Source organism: Odontomachus brunneus, unplaced genomic scaffold (assembly GCF_010583005.1).
Source record: "Odontomachus brunneus isolate Ranch 3 - 2012 unplaced genomic scaffold, Obru_v1 Obru_scaffold_001, whole genome shotgun sequence".
Classification (NCBI taxonomy): domain Eukaryota; kingdom Metazoa; phylum Arthropoda; class Insecta; order Hymenoptera; family Formicidae; genus Odontomachus; species Odontomachus brunneus.
The window spans coordinates 7,685,352-7,702,374 of NW_022639451.1; the positions used below are offsets into that span (position 1 = coordinate 7,685,352).

At 31.1% G+C, this 17,023-nt stretch overlaps 1 protein-coding gene across 1 annotated transcript in view; it reads left to right on the forward strand.

The window, feature by feature from the left end:
* LOC116853440 (general transcription and DNA repair factor IIH helicase subunit XPB) overlaps nt 1–10,976 on the forward strand; it is a 19,237-nt gene extending 8,261 nt beyond the window's left edge. The window contains exons 5-15 of the mRNA XM_032834567.1: nt 1,637–1,810; nt 1,906–2,100; nt 2,331–2,428; nt 2,505–2,611; nt 2,692–2,988; nt 3,083–3,351; nt 3,444–3,608; nt 3,976–4,162; nt 4,263–4,411; nt 10,055–10,171; nt 10,502–10,976. Of these exons, the coding sequence (XP_032690458.1) occupies nt 1,637–1,810; nt 1,906–2,100; nt 2,331–2,428; nt 2,505–2,611; nt 2,692–2,988; nt 3,083–3,351; nt 3,444–3,608; nt 3,976–4,162; nt 4,263–4,411; nt 10,055–10,171; nt 10,502–10,630 (1,887 nt within the window). The 3' untranslated portion in view covers nt 10,631–10,976. The remainder of the gene's footprint in view (nt 1–1,636; nt 1,811–1,905; nt 2,101–2,330; nt 2,429–2,504; nt 2,612–2,691; nt 2,989–3,082; nt 3,352–3,443; nt 3,609–3,975; nt 4,163–4,262; nt 4,412–10,054; nt 10,172–10,501) is intronic.
* The last annotated feature ends 6,047 nt before the right edge of the window (nt 10,977–17,023 follow it).

Consider the following 17,023-nt stretch of genomic DNA (forward strand, 5'->3'; position numbering starts at 1 on the left):
TTCCTAAACGTTATTAAGCGGTTCGACCTTGAAATGATCTTTAAAGGTCACTTTGACTCTTAATATAACTTTAAAGTTTCTACTTAAAAAATTCGATTTGACCTTCAAATGACCTTGAAGGTCAAGGTCAAGGTGAAATTGAAGATCACCATCCGATGTCCCCCCCGAACCCAACAACTTTTGTAAGAGTTATTTGGATTGGTGCCTCCCCGACAAGATATGTATTAAGGTGCGTAATTTCAAATATTTTGTCCTTGAAATAACCTCTGAAGGTCATTCCAAAGAAGAGCCTCAAGTACCCATCTAAACAAAATTTTGCGATCTTTCCAAATCCGGGGTCAAAAATAGGGGTTTCTATTTAAAAACTCGATTTAACCTTCAAATGACCTTGAAGGTCAAGGTAAAATTGAAAATCACCATCCGATGTCCCTCTCCGAACCCAACAACTTTTGTAAGGGTTATTTTCGGATTGGTGGCTCCTCTGACGAGATAATCAGGTGCGTAATTTAAAATGGGACACCCTGTATATATACAGGATGTCTCAAATTCTCCTTCGGGCACTTTGTGGGGACGTAGAATAGATTGAGGTGAACATAAAAGTCCTATACTGTTTTGCGATATTTGCAATAATTATCAAGATATTAATAGAAAATTTGTGAATGATCATGCAGGATATGGTAAATGAGTTATAATAGTGAGGACTGCCGTTGTGTACTTATACTTTAGATCAAATTGAACAAAAAAGTTCTCAACCATTTTGCAACTAATCACATAGATTTTTAATTATTGATTAAAGAAGATGAGTGCATTATCACGCAAAATCGTGCAATATATATATTACCCTCTAAAAAATATATTCTTTACATACAACAGTTTTCTGTTAAACTTTTTTTCTAATAACGCACAATCAATTATCTATCGAAATCTATCAATAAAAAAATATCAATAGTACACTTATAGTCATAAAAAAAATAAAAAAATATATGTAGGATGTTGTACTTTAATGGAAAGATTAAGTTGTATAACCTAAGCATGATATCCTACAAAAAATATCTTAGATAAAAGATATCTAGGTATTGTGAAGTAATTATTATAAAATAATTTAGAGGAGAGAGAGGGGGGAGGGAGAGTTTCCAATGAGAATTATCTCGCTATTCCATTTTTATTATTATATCTAAGAGGTCTTCTACAATAAGGAGTAAAATGTAAGCAATAAAAAAGTTAATAGTTAAGTTAAAAGTTAAGTTAATTTAACCAAATACTATTGATTAAATCATCAAATAACCCACTATGATTAGGTAATTTATTTATTCCTTACATCTTATTACCTATTGCAGAAGGTTATAAGAAGAACGAAATTATTCCGATCGTAACATTTCTGAATAGTTTCATAATACATACCCAGGAAACAAACTAAAAACATGTCTTTTCAAACTACACTATAGAACTCGCCCTTCACATTATGCACATTCATTTGCCAGTCTTTTAAAATTAATACCTTAATATTTATTGTTGTTTGCAAAATGGACCTTTTTTTATTGTGATAAGTATATGAGCAGATGTACACATTGTGTCAGGCATATATATAATCATTGAGAAAAATATATAATTATAAAACGTTGTAAATTTTTTTTAGGTTAAACTTGTTTTAAAACACAATAAGTATTTTATCGAATCTCCATTCCCAGAAGTTCTACAAAAATTATTAAAAGATCCTGTAATTCAAGAATGTCGATTGAGAAAAATTGTGGAAGATGTAGAAGTTGATGATATTATCACAAATATTCAAACTAAAATGAAAGCTCCTCAGGTAAAAACATACATTTATAATTAATTAGCAAGTTTGTATAATAAAATATATGTTTATAATAAAATAAATGTTTACTCTTTTATATTCGGATGAAGTTTGGAGCAAAACCATTTGCAAATACGTCTGTACTTAGTAAAACAAATGTAGAGACTTCTGAGCCTGGCCAAATATTAGCAGAAACGACTAGTATTCCAGAAGACATAACTGCATTTTATGATAAAATCGACAAAGAAGATGAAGATGAGGAAGAATATCAAGAATTAAAAACAGTTAGTTTTGAAGTGAATCAGGTATGTGTAGCATGTATGTGTATGTTCGTGTGTGTACGTGTAATACGTGCATATATGTACATGTGTGTTATGTGTAATATGTATGAATTTATTTGTTGTATTGAACGTATTTAACGTCATGTTGGTTTATAAAAAATATTTTAAAGTTCTTATGTTAAAATTACATGTGTTTATATAAAATATTTTAAAGTTCTTATGTTAAAATTACATGTGCTATTATGGATAAAAAGGAAAAAATTGAAGTTATACAAAAACGATGCATTGAATTGGAGCATCCTTTATTAGCGGAATACGATTTCCGCAATGATAGTATAAATCCAGATATAAAGTAAGATTAACAAAAAATAGCTGATTTTATCTTTTTACATATATACAATGAAAATAATTAAAAATAATAATTATAGTATCGACTTAAAACCGTCAGCTATGTTAAGACCTTACCAAGAGAAAAGTTTACGTAAAATGTTTGGTAATGGACGAGCTAGATCCGGAGTAATAGTTTTACCTTGTGGTAAGTGTATATATTCAATGAAATTTTTATCAGTTCTCTATATATTATTTTTTATCAACATTTGACCTTGTTAAATGTAGGCGCTGGTAAAAGTTTGGTCGGAGTCACAGCTTGCTGTACAGTACGTAAACGCGCTCTAGTATTGTGTAACTCTGGTGTGTCTGTTGAACAATGGAAGCAACAATTCAAAATGTGGTCTACCGCCGATGACTCAATGATTTGTCGATTTACTAGCGAAGCAAAAGATAAACCTATGGGTTGTGGAATATTAATTACTACATATTCTATGATTACGCACACCCAAAAACGCTCTTGGGAAGCTGAACAAACAATGCGATGGCTTATGGAACAGGAATGGGGTATTATGGTTTTGGATGGTAAATATTTGTTATATTTGCTATCGTAACAACTAATAATAACTAATATTTATTTTTATGTAAATTAATAATTCATAATTAATCCTTGTTTTAGAGGTACATACTATCCCTGCAAAAATGTTTCGTAGAGTATTGACGATTGTTCAGTCCCACTGTAAATTGGGTTTAACAGCAACGCTCTTGCGAGAAGATGATAAGATTGCCGATCTGAATTTTTTAATTGGTCCTAAATTATACGAGGCGAATTGGTTGGAATTACAGAAAAGAGGATTTATCGCAAGGGTGCAATGCGCCGAAGTGTGGTGTCCTATGACTCCGGAATTTTATAGAGAATATCTTGGTTGTAAAATGAGCAAAAAATTGGTTCGATTATCTTTTTATATTACTCATGATTATTAAATATAACTTAAAACTTTAATATATACTTTAGTGTAATATATATTTTTTTATTTTAGTTATTATATGTGATGAATCCAAATAAATTTCGTTGTTGCCAATATTTAATTCGATACCATGAGAGACGTGGAGACAAAACAATTGTTTTCTCAGATAATGTATTTGCATTAAAGCACTATGCTATAAAAATGAATAAGCCATATATTTATGGTCCTACTAGTCAAGTGAGTATTAGTTGTATTTTCTTTATACTTTACATATAAATACATTAACTTTTAACCTTCTGAATGCTATAAACGCTTATATACGTCTAATAAATTTACTTGATTTATAACTTCAATACAAGTAATAGTTGTCAACTGTTATAATACTTACATTTATTTTTTTTATGTAATTTTAGTATATAAATAGAATTTTTATATTAGTGTTTTTTGTTATTCAATTTTTCTAGAAGTTATCTCTGTCACTGATAGAGATTTATACCTAGATTAATCTGATATTTTATACTCAGCAATCTTTAGTTCTAAAGTACTCTGCACTTAATTGTACAAAATTATACTTTAATAAAAATGATTTAATTTGTATTTTCAGAGTGAAAGAATACAAATCTTGCAAAATTTTAAATTTAATATGAAAGTAAATACGATATTCGTTAGTAAAGTGGCGGATACTTCTTTTGACTTACCAGAAGCTAACGTTTTAATACAAATTTCTTCTCATGGTGGATCTAGAAGGCAAGAAGCACAACGATTAGGACGCATACTTAGGGCTAAAAAGGGTACAAATTTACTATTCCTACTTCTTTCGATTCTTTTATCTATCATATATGTGTTATTTAAATTATCATTATTACAATAAACAATTTCATTCTTTTGCAGGTGCCGTTGCAGAAGAATATAACGCATTCTTTTATACACTTGTCTCGCAAGATACAATGGAAATGAATTATTCAAGGAAGCGTCAACGGTTTCTTGTGAATCAAGGATATGCTTATAAAGTTATCACAAAACTCGCAGGCATGGATGAGGTAAGACTACAATTAAATAACAGTGTTTTTTAATAGTGCAAAGTATTGTAATAATATAATATTGTAGAGATAGCTTCAATAGATTAAAAATTGATATCTTTATTTTTTTCTTTTAATTAGAACTTTACTATCAAGAAATATGTAAAAATTAAAGTATCATTTACGTTACGCTATTTATTAGAATTACAAATTCATTAAATATAAATCTGATAGATATACTGTCACACTTATAATTGTTAGCATATATTTATTTGAGCATATATTTATTTGTTATCTATAAAATGTACAAATAACATAGGTCTGCAAAATTAAGGAATGTTGTTTGAGATCTGACAATGTTTTCCTAAAACAAGTGTTTCTAACCAGTGTTTTCCTATGTAATTTTTACGCTGAATCCGAATCCGACTGCAGAATTGCTTTATTACATCATGATTTTGAGATATTTGAAGTTAAAAGTGTCAAAAATAGAGTTTTTGACAAAATTTCGTTCACTTATTGTAGCGACATGAAATTTTTTTTCAAAATTTTGATGACAGCATCGAAAAGTATAGATATTTACCTACAAAATGCAATTTAGGGTACTCCAATATGATTTTTTTGTGTCAATATATTGCAAATTGAATTTTAATTCTTTAACGACCAATGGTACATACGCTGTGCCATAAATCACTAAAATTTCTGATCTCGTCTTTAATATTGTCTTAACGGACCGGAAAATTCCCGATCTCGTTTTCATCGCCTGGATCAGCTTTTAATTTTGTCTTAACTGGCCGGAAAATTTCCGATCTCGCCTTTATTGACCGGATCAATTCCTAATCTTGTCTTTTAGCCATAAAATTCCCAATCTCATCTTAATTGGCCAGTGTAGTTCTTTTGTATTTTGGTCCGCCATTTTGGATTTAGTATATACGTTATATGCAGAGATGCCAAATGAGTTACATTTACAGCACGCGTAAAGGGGACGGCTCCCATGTATGCGTGCTCCCATATGTGCGCCTCTCATTTCGGCTGACTTCGGACGGTGGAAGAGCGCAGACAAAATCTGCTCTTTTTCTTCTCCAAAACTGTGGTATATACTCGAGTTCCTTGAATTATGCCAAGCTAGCGATGCGATTTCGGGTGCCGGCGACGAAACGTCACACGTATAAACCGATTGTCTGTGTATGCGTAAAGGAAAGAAATGCGAGCAAGTCAGCTTCCAGTTATTTAATCGTATCGCGTATTTATTTGATTGTTTAAGTAATTAATATATGTCCCATCTCGCATATATATATCAAATAATTAAATAAATATGTCTTATATATAATTAAGTAAAAACAAATCTATTCTTGGCCAATATGTACGCTTTTCTCTTAACAACATTTCGTTATTAAAATATGACTTATTATTACTACAAGAAATTTAAGATAAAAAATTAATTTTAATATTGTTTCGTAAAATGTATTCTGTTAGTATACTTTTTTACTTTATTCATTTTGCAAATACATATAGTAAAAATAAAGAAAAATGTTTCCTTGCAATACTATTTCTATTATATTTAAGTTTTACGAAGACTACGTACATATTGTTGCTCAACGGAAACCGTGAGAAGGCGGTAGTTTCTTCCGTCAAAAATTTTGACAATTTTGCTTAATATTGCAATAATTTTTATTTTTATTTTTTTACATGTTTTTTTTTATAATATAACAGGTTGAAATAAATAATTCAACATGTTGTAATGTAAAAAAATTAATTTGTAATAAGAATTGTAATATTAAGAAAAATATTGTGTGTGTGTGTGTGTGTGTGTGTGTGTGTGTGTGTGTGTGTGTGTGTGTGTGTGTGTGTGTGTGTGTGTGTTTTGTATTTCCAGAGAATGGAAAGACACGATAGGTAAGAAAGATAGTTAGAAAGAGCGGATAGATAGAAAAAATGGGAAACAGAGAAATAAATAGATATAAAATATACGGATAACAAAGAAAGATTCCAGACAGCGTACAAACTTCCATGCGACGTTTTAAAGACTTTTCGGAGATGTCCTTAGGACTTATTGCTTTTAATAAATAATTATATGATTATTTTGCTACATGTATGAATAGAAAATGCTTTTATATTTTTCCAAGAAAAATGTACTGTGTCAAACAAATTCTAATTATATCTTATCAAGTCGAGTAGCTTATCACACACAAGTAAGAAATTGTATTTAATTTCTTACCAATGATCAATTTTTACGCATTTTAATACATTGCAGATTTTTGTGAAAATGCACTGTAATAAGAAAAGCATTTTTTTCCTTAAAATATGTTTTTATAAAATGTCAAAATTTTTTAACGGAAGAGACCACCACTTTCTCGCGGTTTCCATTGAGTAACAATATGTACGTAGTCTTCGTAGAACTTAAATATAATAGAAATAGTATTGCAAGGAAACATTTTTCTTTATTTTTACAATATGTATTTGCAAAATGAATAAAGTAAAAAAGTATACTAATAGAATACATTTTACGAAACAATATTAAAATTAATTTTTTATCTTAAATTTCTTGTAGTAATAATAAGTTATATTTTAATGACGAAATGTTGTTAAGAGAAAAGCGTACATATTGGCCAAGAATGGATTTGTTTTTACTTAATTATATATAAGACATATTTATTTAATTATTTGATATATGTACGCGAGATGGGACATATATTAATTACTTAAACAATTAAATAAATACGCGATACGATTAAATGACTGGAAGCTGACTTGCTCGCATTTCTTTCCTTTACGCATACACAGACAATCGGTTTATACGTGTGACGTTTCGTCGCCGGCATCCGAAATCGTATCGCTAGCTTGGCATAATCAAGGAGCTCGAGTATATACCACAGTTCTAGAGAAGAAAAAGAGCAGATTTTGTCTGCGCTCTTCCACCGCCCGAAGTCAGCCGAAGTAAGAGGCGCACACGGACGGGCACGCATAGGAGCCGTCCCCTCTACGCGCTGTCAGCGTGCTGTAAATGTAACTCATTTGATATCCCTGGTTATATGTATATTCAGAGGCAGGTATGGTTTCCCTCGGCGGGCCCGTATACGCCTGTCAAATAGTCGAAAGCGACAACAGGCATATACGGAGGGCGTACTGTACGTCTTACGTACAACGCGAGAGAAGCGAAGAAGGCACGTAGGGGAAGTGGTGGGAGACATTTCGATGTTGCATCCTTTTCGCACGTCGTCCGATCGAGAGAAAAAACATCAGCAGATGTTACAGTTGTTAGTAGTGTCCTCAGTAGCTGTCTCACTCACTCAACGTTTGAATGCAGAGAATATGAGCGAGACAGCAATAGGGACACCGCGCTGTCTCTATAGGTGTCTTGCTCGCTCTAGTATCCATGTATCACGCTTTCCTCTTTTCTCCTTAGCAAAAATGCACGTTGTGCCGATGAATGACACCGAACGACAAAATTTAACTTTTTTGTTGTACGAATGTGAGTAGTCATTTCCGATGTATTTTGCCCGCTAAGCACAAATCCTTAGTCCAAATTTGGTTACCATGTTACATTTTTGAAAAAAAAATACATCGGAAATGATAGACATATTTCGTCATTATAAGGTCATTAAGATGCGTCCGCATGTAATATTGAGATATTAAGATCTTTACAAAGAATGAATTTTGCCGGTATATGAAAAAAATCATCTGATGCTATAAATATTTCAATAATATTGCCGCATATTCTGATGTCAATGGTAATGGATAAAAACATTTCACAATTTGACATATTCTACGGAATGGAATAAATTTTTTTCTTCGTAAATTTCATGATAAGCATCAGTATAGATATATCAGTATGTAATCATAAAGTATAGACTTTTCTTTGCAATTTTAAAAAGAGGCAGATTTTTTTCGCAAAGTTTCGACATATCTAAGGGCGCGATCCATTGCACGCTGCAAACGCTTCGAAGTCTAAGCACTCAAAGTTACCCATGCATTTCTTTTAAATCGCTTAAGACCGGGAATACAATAGGTGTAGTAAGCTTTAAGCATTAAGAAATTAAACAATCCTAGTTGACTTTTACAAGAATAATCGAATGAGGTTTGCCAATTTCTTATGACTTAAAGCTTACTACACTTATTGTGTTCCCGTGTTAATTTGACATACTGTACTAGATGGAATGAATTTTTTTCATAAATCTTATGATAAAAATATCGTTGTTTTCTTATAAATTAAAAAAAATAAGAAAGAACTAATAATATTATAAGGCTCTTGTAAAAATCAATTTAATTCTAAATATAAACAGTAGGCATGTAAGAGCCGATTTTTCGCTGGTTCGTGTTATGTAGGTTTAATGTACAGAAACAATTAATACAAGTTTCCAATTAAAGCAAGTTTTTTTTTAAGAAACTTTTTCTTGCTTCTTAAGGTAATAGATATCGAGGCAGTCCAATAATAAAGGGGTCTACAGCTTCTTGATTTCATTGACTTCTTACTTTGCTTTACGCGAAATTTGCAACATTTATGTTGTATTCTGTTCTGTACTCCTTTTCTACGCCGAATCGAGGAACGATTTAAATGTACGTAATATTTATAGAAGACTTGTATTAATTGTTTCTTTACATTAAACCTACATAACACGAACCAGCGAAAAATCGGCTTTTACATGCCTACTGTTTATATTTAAAATTAAATTGATTTTTACAAGAACCTTATAACATTATTAGTTCTTTCTTATCTTTTTTAATTTGTAAGAAAACAACGATATTTTACAATTTTTATCATAAGATTTATAAAAAGAATTCATTCTATCTAGTACAGTACGTCAAATTTTGTCGTTCGGTGTCATTCATCAGCATAACGTGCATTTCTGCTAAGGAGAAAAGAGGAAAGCGTGATACATGGATACTAGAGCGAGCGAGACACCTATAGAGACAGCGCGGTGTCCCTATTGCTATCTCGCTCATATTCTCTGCATTCAAGCGTTGAGTAAGTGAGACAGCTATTGAGGCACCACTAATAACTGTAACGTCTGCTGATGTTTTCTTTCTCGATTGGACGACGTGCGAAAATGATGCAACATCGAAATGTCTCCCACCATTTCCCCTACGTGCCTTCTTCACTTCTTTCGCGTTGTACGTAAGACGTATAGTACGCCCTTCGTATATGCCTGTTGTCGCTTTCGACTATTTGACAGGCATATACAGGCCCGCCGAGGGACACCATACATGCCTCTGAGTGACCATGAAAGGGTTAAATTTCAATTCATAATATATTGGCGAAAAAAAATATCGGGGCGCTCCAAATTGCATTTTGTACGTTAAGACCCATATTTTTCTATGCTGTTCAGAATCTTGAACAAAAATTCTGGATCGCTACAGTGAACGAACTTTGGCAAAAAACGCTATTTTTGACACATTTAATCTCAAATATCTAAAAATCCTGACGTGATGAGAAAAATCTGAGATCGGATTCGGATTCAGCGCGAAAAAATACATCGTAAATGACTCTTCAATCTTAATCAACAGAATCTTGCAGCTTGTGTAATTATCGAGATATAAAATGTGAAAGTAAAGAATATAAATACGTATTTATACTTTTATTGATTATGCAAAATTACTTAATGTAAAATAATACAAATCTTTATTGTTTAAAAGTATAACATTAAAAAATAAGTTTAATTTATATAGGAGCCTGATTTGATGTATGCAAACCGAGAAGAACAGGGTCAATTGTTACAACAAGTTTTAACAGCTAGTGATACAGATGCAGATGAAGAAAGAATACCTGGTGAAGGACCAAGACCGGTGAGTTTTATGAGAGTAAAGTATAACCTATGTGTAAAGTATAATCTAATGGCAAATTCGATTAAAGGCACTAATGCACACCAGTGCATATTAAGGCTATTTCATAGTCCATTCTTATATTTAAGATAGTCTTAAATTCGCCTCCAAATGCTCCTAACCAGTGCAACAATTTGTATAACATCTGAAGATGAATATAAGATGATTTTAAATATAAGATAAAACTCTATAAATACAATAGAAATATAAGAACAAACTATAATCGACCTTGGTATGTATTGGTGCGCATTAGTGCTTCCAATTGAATTTTTAAATAAATAAATTTTTCCTCAGATTGTACGTAAAATTGGTACTATGGCGTCAATATCAGGTGCAGATGATGCTATCTATTATGAATATAAGAAAGCTCCTGGTTCATCAACAGCAAACAAACATCCTTTATTTAAAAAATTCAGGACATAACTATGATGTGTATTCATTTATTCTTTAATATTAAAATATATAATACAAATTACCTAATGTTAGATTCTAAAATATTTGTTTTTTGAGAAAAATTTATTAGAGAAAAATTTGTAATAAATTGAAATAAATTATATGGTTTGAAAAGCTGGCTGACTATAATAATCATCCTTTCTAATCCCAACTTGTTTCTTATGCATTTTTCTCTAATATAAAAAAAAAAAATATTTTAGAATATAAAGTTAAACTCACTCTGTATATAAAATAATAAATGTGTGTACTATTATTATGTTCTTTAGCTTATATTTATAATATCCATGATGAAATAAAAGAAATTGCAATTATAATATTCTTGCTATAATTTTAATTCAAAATTAGATTTTTTTTATTAAAATATTATCTTTAATACGTTAACTGCCATGGCAATTTTCAGGATGGCGATCTCAGAAGCCAATTTGATTTAATCATATGGATAGATCATGAAAGAACTACGAGATAAATCGTAATCGGCGCCCTAGCCAAGAAGGCCAACTACAATTTATCTCGTAGTTGGCAGTCAACGTGTTAATATTTCATTTATATTTTATTTCATATGTCGTGTACAAAAAGGGAAAGAGAGACAAAATTTTACAATTAGACAAAATTCTACAATTAGACGATATATTCTAAAACTTACAAAATATGTTCTTCAATCTTTTCGCCCATGATCGTACGACATTCATACAAAGTTAATCGGCAAATAATAAATATTAAAAAAATGACATTATGCAATCGTTTGTATTTGAAAAGGACTGAATGCAATTAAGGTTCCTGACCTCTCGCATTGTCTATTTCTTTTTAATGACGAAACGAGAAGATGCATGCTAAAAATTCTTGTGAAATACATTGAAATAAAAATTATATATTTATAAAGTAACATTTGCGATTAATTAAACAAATTTGTAAGATATTCCGTGCACTTCCTTTTTGTTCTAATAATCAATAATTTATTATAAATTAACCTGAATAGAAATAAGCAAAGAAATAGATTGAGAATGAATTGTATGTCACGTTAATTTACAACAAGTTATTGTTAGAGCAAAAGGAGAGTGCATGGAATATCTTACAAATTTGTTTAGTCGATTGCAAGTGTTACTTTATAGATATATATTTCCCAGTCAGAACTACATGTTAATTCAAGGTTGATTCGACGTCGATGAGGGTTGAATCAACATTGATTCAATGGTTTATCGGTCATTTCGACGTCGAATTAATCTTGAATTAACTTTAATGGTTCTGACTGGTTTTATTTCAACGTATTTCGCAAGAATTAACATGCATTTTCTCGCTTTTGACGTCATTAAAAAGAGATAGACAATGCAAGTGGCCAGGAGTCTTAATACAGGTTTTAAAGTTAGATTTCTCAGTTTTTCAATTAAATTACATAATACACATGATATAATAACCATCGCGTGATTTCGCTGAGAAACTCATATTTATTGCTAAACCTAAATTTGTGTGTATTTTATTTGAGATAACTGTTATTAAATAAACAAATTCTTTCTCGCATGAAAACTTTTTAAAAGGAACGATGTCATATATAAAATAAAATTATAAGATCTAAAAAAAAATTCTCAGAAAATTAGATCAATATTAACAATCGTTAATTGAAACTTGTCTCACATCTAAAATACCCAGATCTAAATTTAGTGTTAAATCAGAGTTTTTCAATTGTATGTAATGTAAATAGTAATTTTATAATCATGATTCATATATAGAGGTTGCTTTCTAACAAGAAAATACAGGTAGATATAAATAACACAATTTCTTTCTGTGTAACAGTATAGTAAACTTCAATAATGCTTTCTATTTCTAATTAGATTGTTTGTTCCAGTTAGGAACAACAATATGTCTGAAAGTATATGTGAAATATTTCATATAGGAACATTTCTTTTTACATAATTCTGTTCATGTAAGTTATAATATTTCTATTTAGCCTAACTACTTGATATCATTCTTTTTGTACAAAATAGAACTTTAAACAACAATATTTCTTATTAATAATGCCTTTGTACTGTAACTTCAATAATGCCTTCTATTTCTAATTAGATTGTTTGTTCCAGTTAGGAACAACATTTCACATATTGTTTCAGTTGTTATCTGATTATGCTATACTAATAGCGTGTTCGACTGGCCCTGGATTAATCGCTCCGAGAGCGATTAATGACGTCATAAGTCTCTACTAGCCAATCATAAAACTTATAAGTACTTGTTTGACCAATAAACATAGGCTGAATAACCCAGAGTGGAGTAACCCAGAGCCAGTCAACATGCTATAATTATTATATTATAATTTATTCTTAATAATACCGCGTTGGGAAAATTATTTTTTACAAGTTTATTGTTAAATGTTTATTATCCGTATTCATAAAAATTCATTTTGGTTATCGTTACTCTCCTTCTAATAATATTAAACAGTAACAATGTTACTGTTAGAAATAACATAGTACTTTTTACAACGACGTTGTAACTATATGTTCATGAACAATATATATGAAAGTGAAAAATTCTAAAAAAAAATCACTTGCTGTTTTAAATGTATATACATACATACAATGGACAGTGTAATCAAATATATTCTATAGAAATGTATGAACAAATATTCAAAATATAGTTAAAATAAAACTGAAATGTTAAAGGCTCCAATGCAGAAATAATTAAATGTTATTTTGTAAATATATTGACTGATTTTGGTGTTTAATATATTTGTTATAAAAAACAGGTAATGTCAAAAATGAACAAAAATTACATTTTCAAAAAATGTAAAAAAGTGTCAAGTGCGCGCATTTTGCTCAGAAAGCTGTACCAAAATAATTTGATGTAATATTGGAACTGTACAAAAGTTAATATTCCTATAAAAAAATATTTATAGAACTGTATAAAATTATTTATAAAATAACACATTTATAATTCTTAATAAGAAATATTGTTGTTTAAAGTTCAATTTTATACAAAAAGAGTGATATCAAGTAGTTAGGCTAAGTAGAAATATTATAACTTACATGAACAGAATTATGTAAAAGGAAATGTTCCTATATGAAATATTTCACATATACTTTCAGAAAATACAAATCTAAAGACGTTAAATATTATTAGATACTATTTAGAAAATATATTTGAATTAATATGAATGTACAGGATGGGAAAAAAGGTCGATACCCCTGAATAACTCAGAAAATATAAGTTTTACAGAAAAATGTTTCAGACAGAAGTTGTAGGATGTAAAGAGATCTATTGATATTATTAGTTTGACTTTGGATAGGATCACCAAAGTTACCTTAAATTTTTTAAATAGAACCTCTTATCTTTTATTGCACATTCTTGTAGCTTATCTCAAGAGCTATTCAAAATATTTTAATGTATTTTTTCGTTAAATAATGAAAGTAATGAAACTTTTTGAGTAATGAAACTTCAAAGTTACAGTACAGCTGGCATTAGCATTATCCAAGGTGTACCATGCAGAGGTTGCTCGGTCGGATTTACACCTTTTTCGTGCATGTGTGTGCGTGCGTGTGGCACGTGTGTGTTGTGTGTGATAGCAAAGATCCTTATCTATTAAGGACTCTATGATTCGTCACTCCTATATAGTATTTAAAGACTCCAAACGCACGCGCGCGCGAACATGCAGAGAGGGTTTGGAGTTGTTAAATACTATAGGAGTGACGAACCATAAAGTTCTTATCTTTCCCAGATAGAAATGCGTGATGATCACGTTTCATCATAATGTGATGTCATACTATGATTTCACCTTGATACCTTTTTAAAGATCATTATGTGATTAACATGACATGAACACAAGATGTACACAAATGATATACAAATATGTCTAGTTCATCAAGTTTTGTTATTATAATATTATTAGATGAGATATTTTTCTGATCATCATTACATGAACGACATATGAGCAGCATATGCGCACGCATTTGTATGCATTTTTGCAATCATCCACGTCAATACATGAGCGCGTGCTGAACGCAACATGACATCATTTTTCTATTTGGGTTGCTATATACGCACAACACACACGTGTACGCATGCACCCGCGCACACAATAAACACACACAGAGAGGGTTTGGTATTGTTAAATATTACGGGAGTGATGAAGTCCTTGAGGTCCTTATCCTTGCTGAAACACACACATACACAAAAAAGGTGTAAATCCAACTGTGCAACCTCTACGTGGTACATTTCTAATGTCGGCGGTATAGTAACTTTGAAGCCTCATAACTTAGAAAATTCTTATCAAAAAAAAATTTGTGACCAATGTTTTAGAAAGCTTACGAGGTAAACTACAAAAATATGCAACAAAAAATAGGGACTCCAATTAAAAAAAAAAAACTACTGCCCTTAAATATGTCTTTTTAAATCACACAACTTTTATCTAAAACTTTTTTTAAAAGTGCATTGTTTACAAGGTATTTGAGTGTTTCTAGACTTTTGGTATATCCTGTATTCCTAACAACACAGATGTCCAGGGGACATTCAAAGTATATCCTGAGGAAGTCCTGAGGACATTTCTTCGTCCTCAGGATGTCCTCAGGAGATTTTATGTTGTCTGGGATGTGTGCGCTTGCGTGTGCATATACTTCTAGGCATGCTAATGCCCGTATTCATAGGCAGGCCTTATATTTAAGGCTTCTTTAAGTTTATCTTCAGGTGCTCTACGGTTCATTTTATTGGCTACAGAGCATCTGAAGATGAATTTAAGGAGGCCTTAAATATAAGGCCTGACTATGAATACAGGCATAAGTGTTTTTGTGTGACTCTTTATTTTATTTTATCCTAAATTTTATATGGTTATCAATAAAAAGAAGTCAACAGTTATTACCCAATAAGTAATCTGTACGCAGATTGACATTAAATTGACGACAGAATCTGTCGCCAATCTGATGTTAGTCTGCGTACAGATTGCTTACTGGGTTATATGTTGACAGGATGTAATCATTATAGGTTCGCAGTTTTAATTTTTATAAAAAGGAGTGAAATCATAACAAAACTTTATAAAAATAAAAAACAATGCCAAGTATATAAAGCATGTCTAAATACGTATACAACAAAAAATAATACAATGTAAAAACAATGGATTAAATATTGAAAAAAACACGTTATTAAAGAATAGATGAGATCAATACGATTGAGATTAGAAGATAGGCAGAAGTTTTTAACTGATTCATAATCATCTAATTCGAAAACTCCTGGAAAATGAGTTTCACTGAAATCCAAGAAAATATCACATTTTGATCCATCATTTTAAATTTCGGGTTCTGCCACATAGCATCTCAAAGTGCATATTTAGACCTACATTTTATATCTTAGCGAAAGTTTTTCCCCTAAAAACTGTCTGGGCGTAGCGTGATCGATTTCACGTGGAACGACGTGGATGTATATTTAAGCCCTCAAAGTTCAAGTTCAAAGTTTTCTTCAAAATTTGTCATTTTAACTAAGAAAGGATGACAATATTCGAATATTAAACATTAAAAAATATTAAACAATTAAAATGAAAATTTATTTTTACATTATATTGTCACTTCAACTCCTATCATAACAGATTACAGCACGAACGTATCAATAATGTCTCTTAATTTGTGATAACCAGGAGTATTGCAACTGTATACGGAAAAATATATGGTCATCATTTAGTAGCCGAGTGTACAGGGTGTTACACTTACAGGGTCAGTACGACGGGTTGCCTCGTCGGCAGGCGCGTGATTTCACCGTATCATAGTAGACCGTGGTGAAACTGTCACGCGCGTTTTCTTTCTTATGAAGTTTACTGCGTTCTCTCCAAGTTATCACGATCGCGACGGACTTACGATTAGATTATTAATAGGTTGTGCCAGAAATAATAATACAGATGTAAAAAGGAATGTGATAAGTATAATATGATAATGGGAGATGGAGGTTTTATTTTAATAAAAAAATATCAATTACAGTCATTTTGTAGCCCTCGACTTTCACCGGCCTTTTACGGATATGTTTCTTACATATTTATTTATAGAATTTTAAAAACATGTGGACACGATGACATTATATATATGAGGGTGGTCTGAAAAGTTTCCGACCTAACAAAGATACAAGTCATTTTTTCTGAAAATTGTTTTTTATTTTTCAACATAGTCTCCTTGTAAATCTACACACTTCTCCCAGCGATGCTCCCATCTCTGTAACCCGTCGAAATAGTACTCGGCGTTTTTCTCTGCAAAATAATTGTTCACGAAGGTGATTGCCTCTTCATTTGACGAAAATCTCTGTCCTCCGAGCGCAATTTTTAGATGAGGGAACAAAAAGAAGTCGCTTGGGGCTAGATCTGGTGAGTAAGGTGGATGGTCAAGCAGTTCAAACCGTAATTCGTGGATT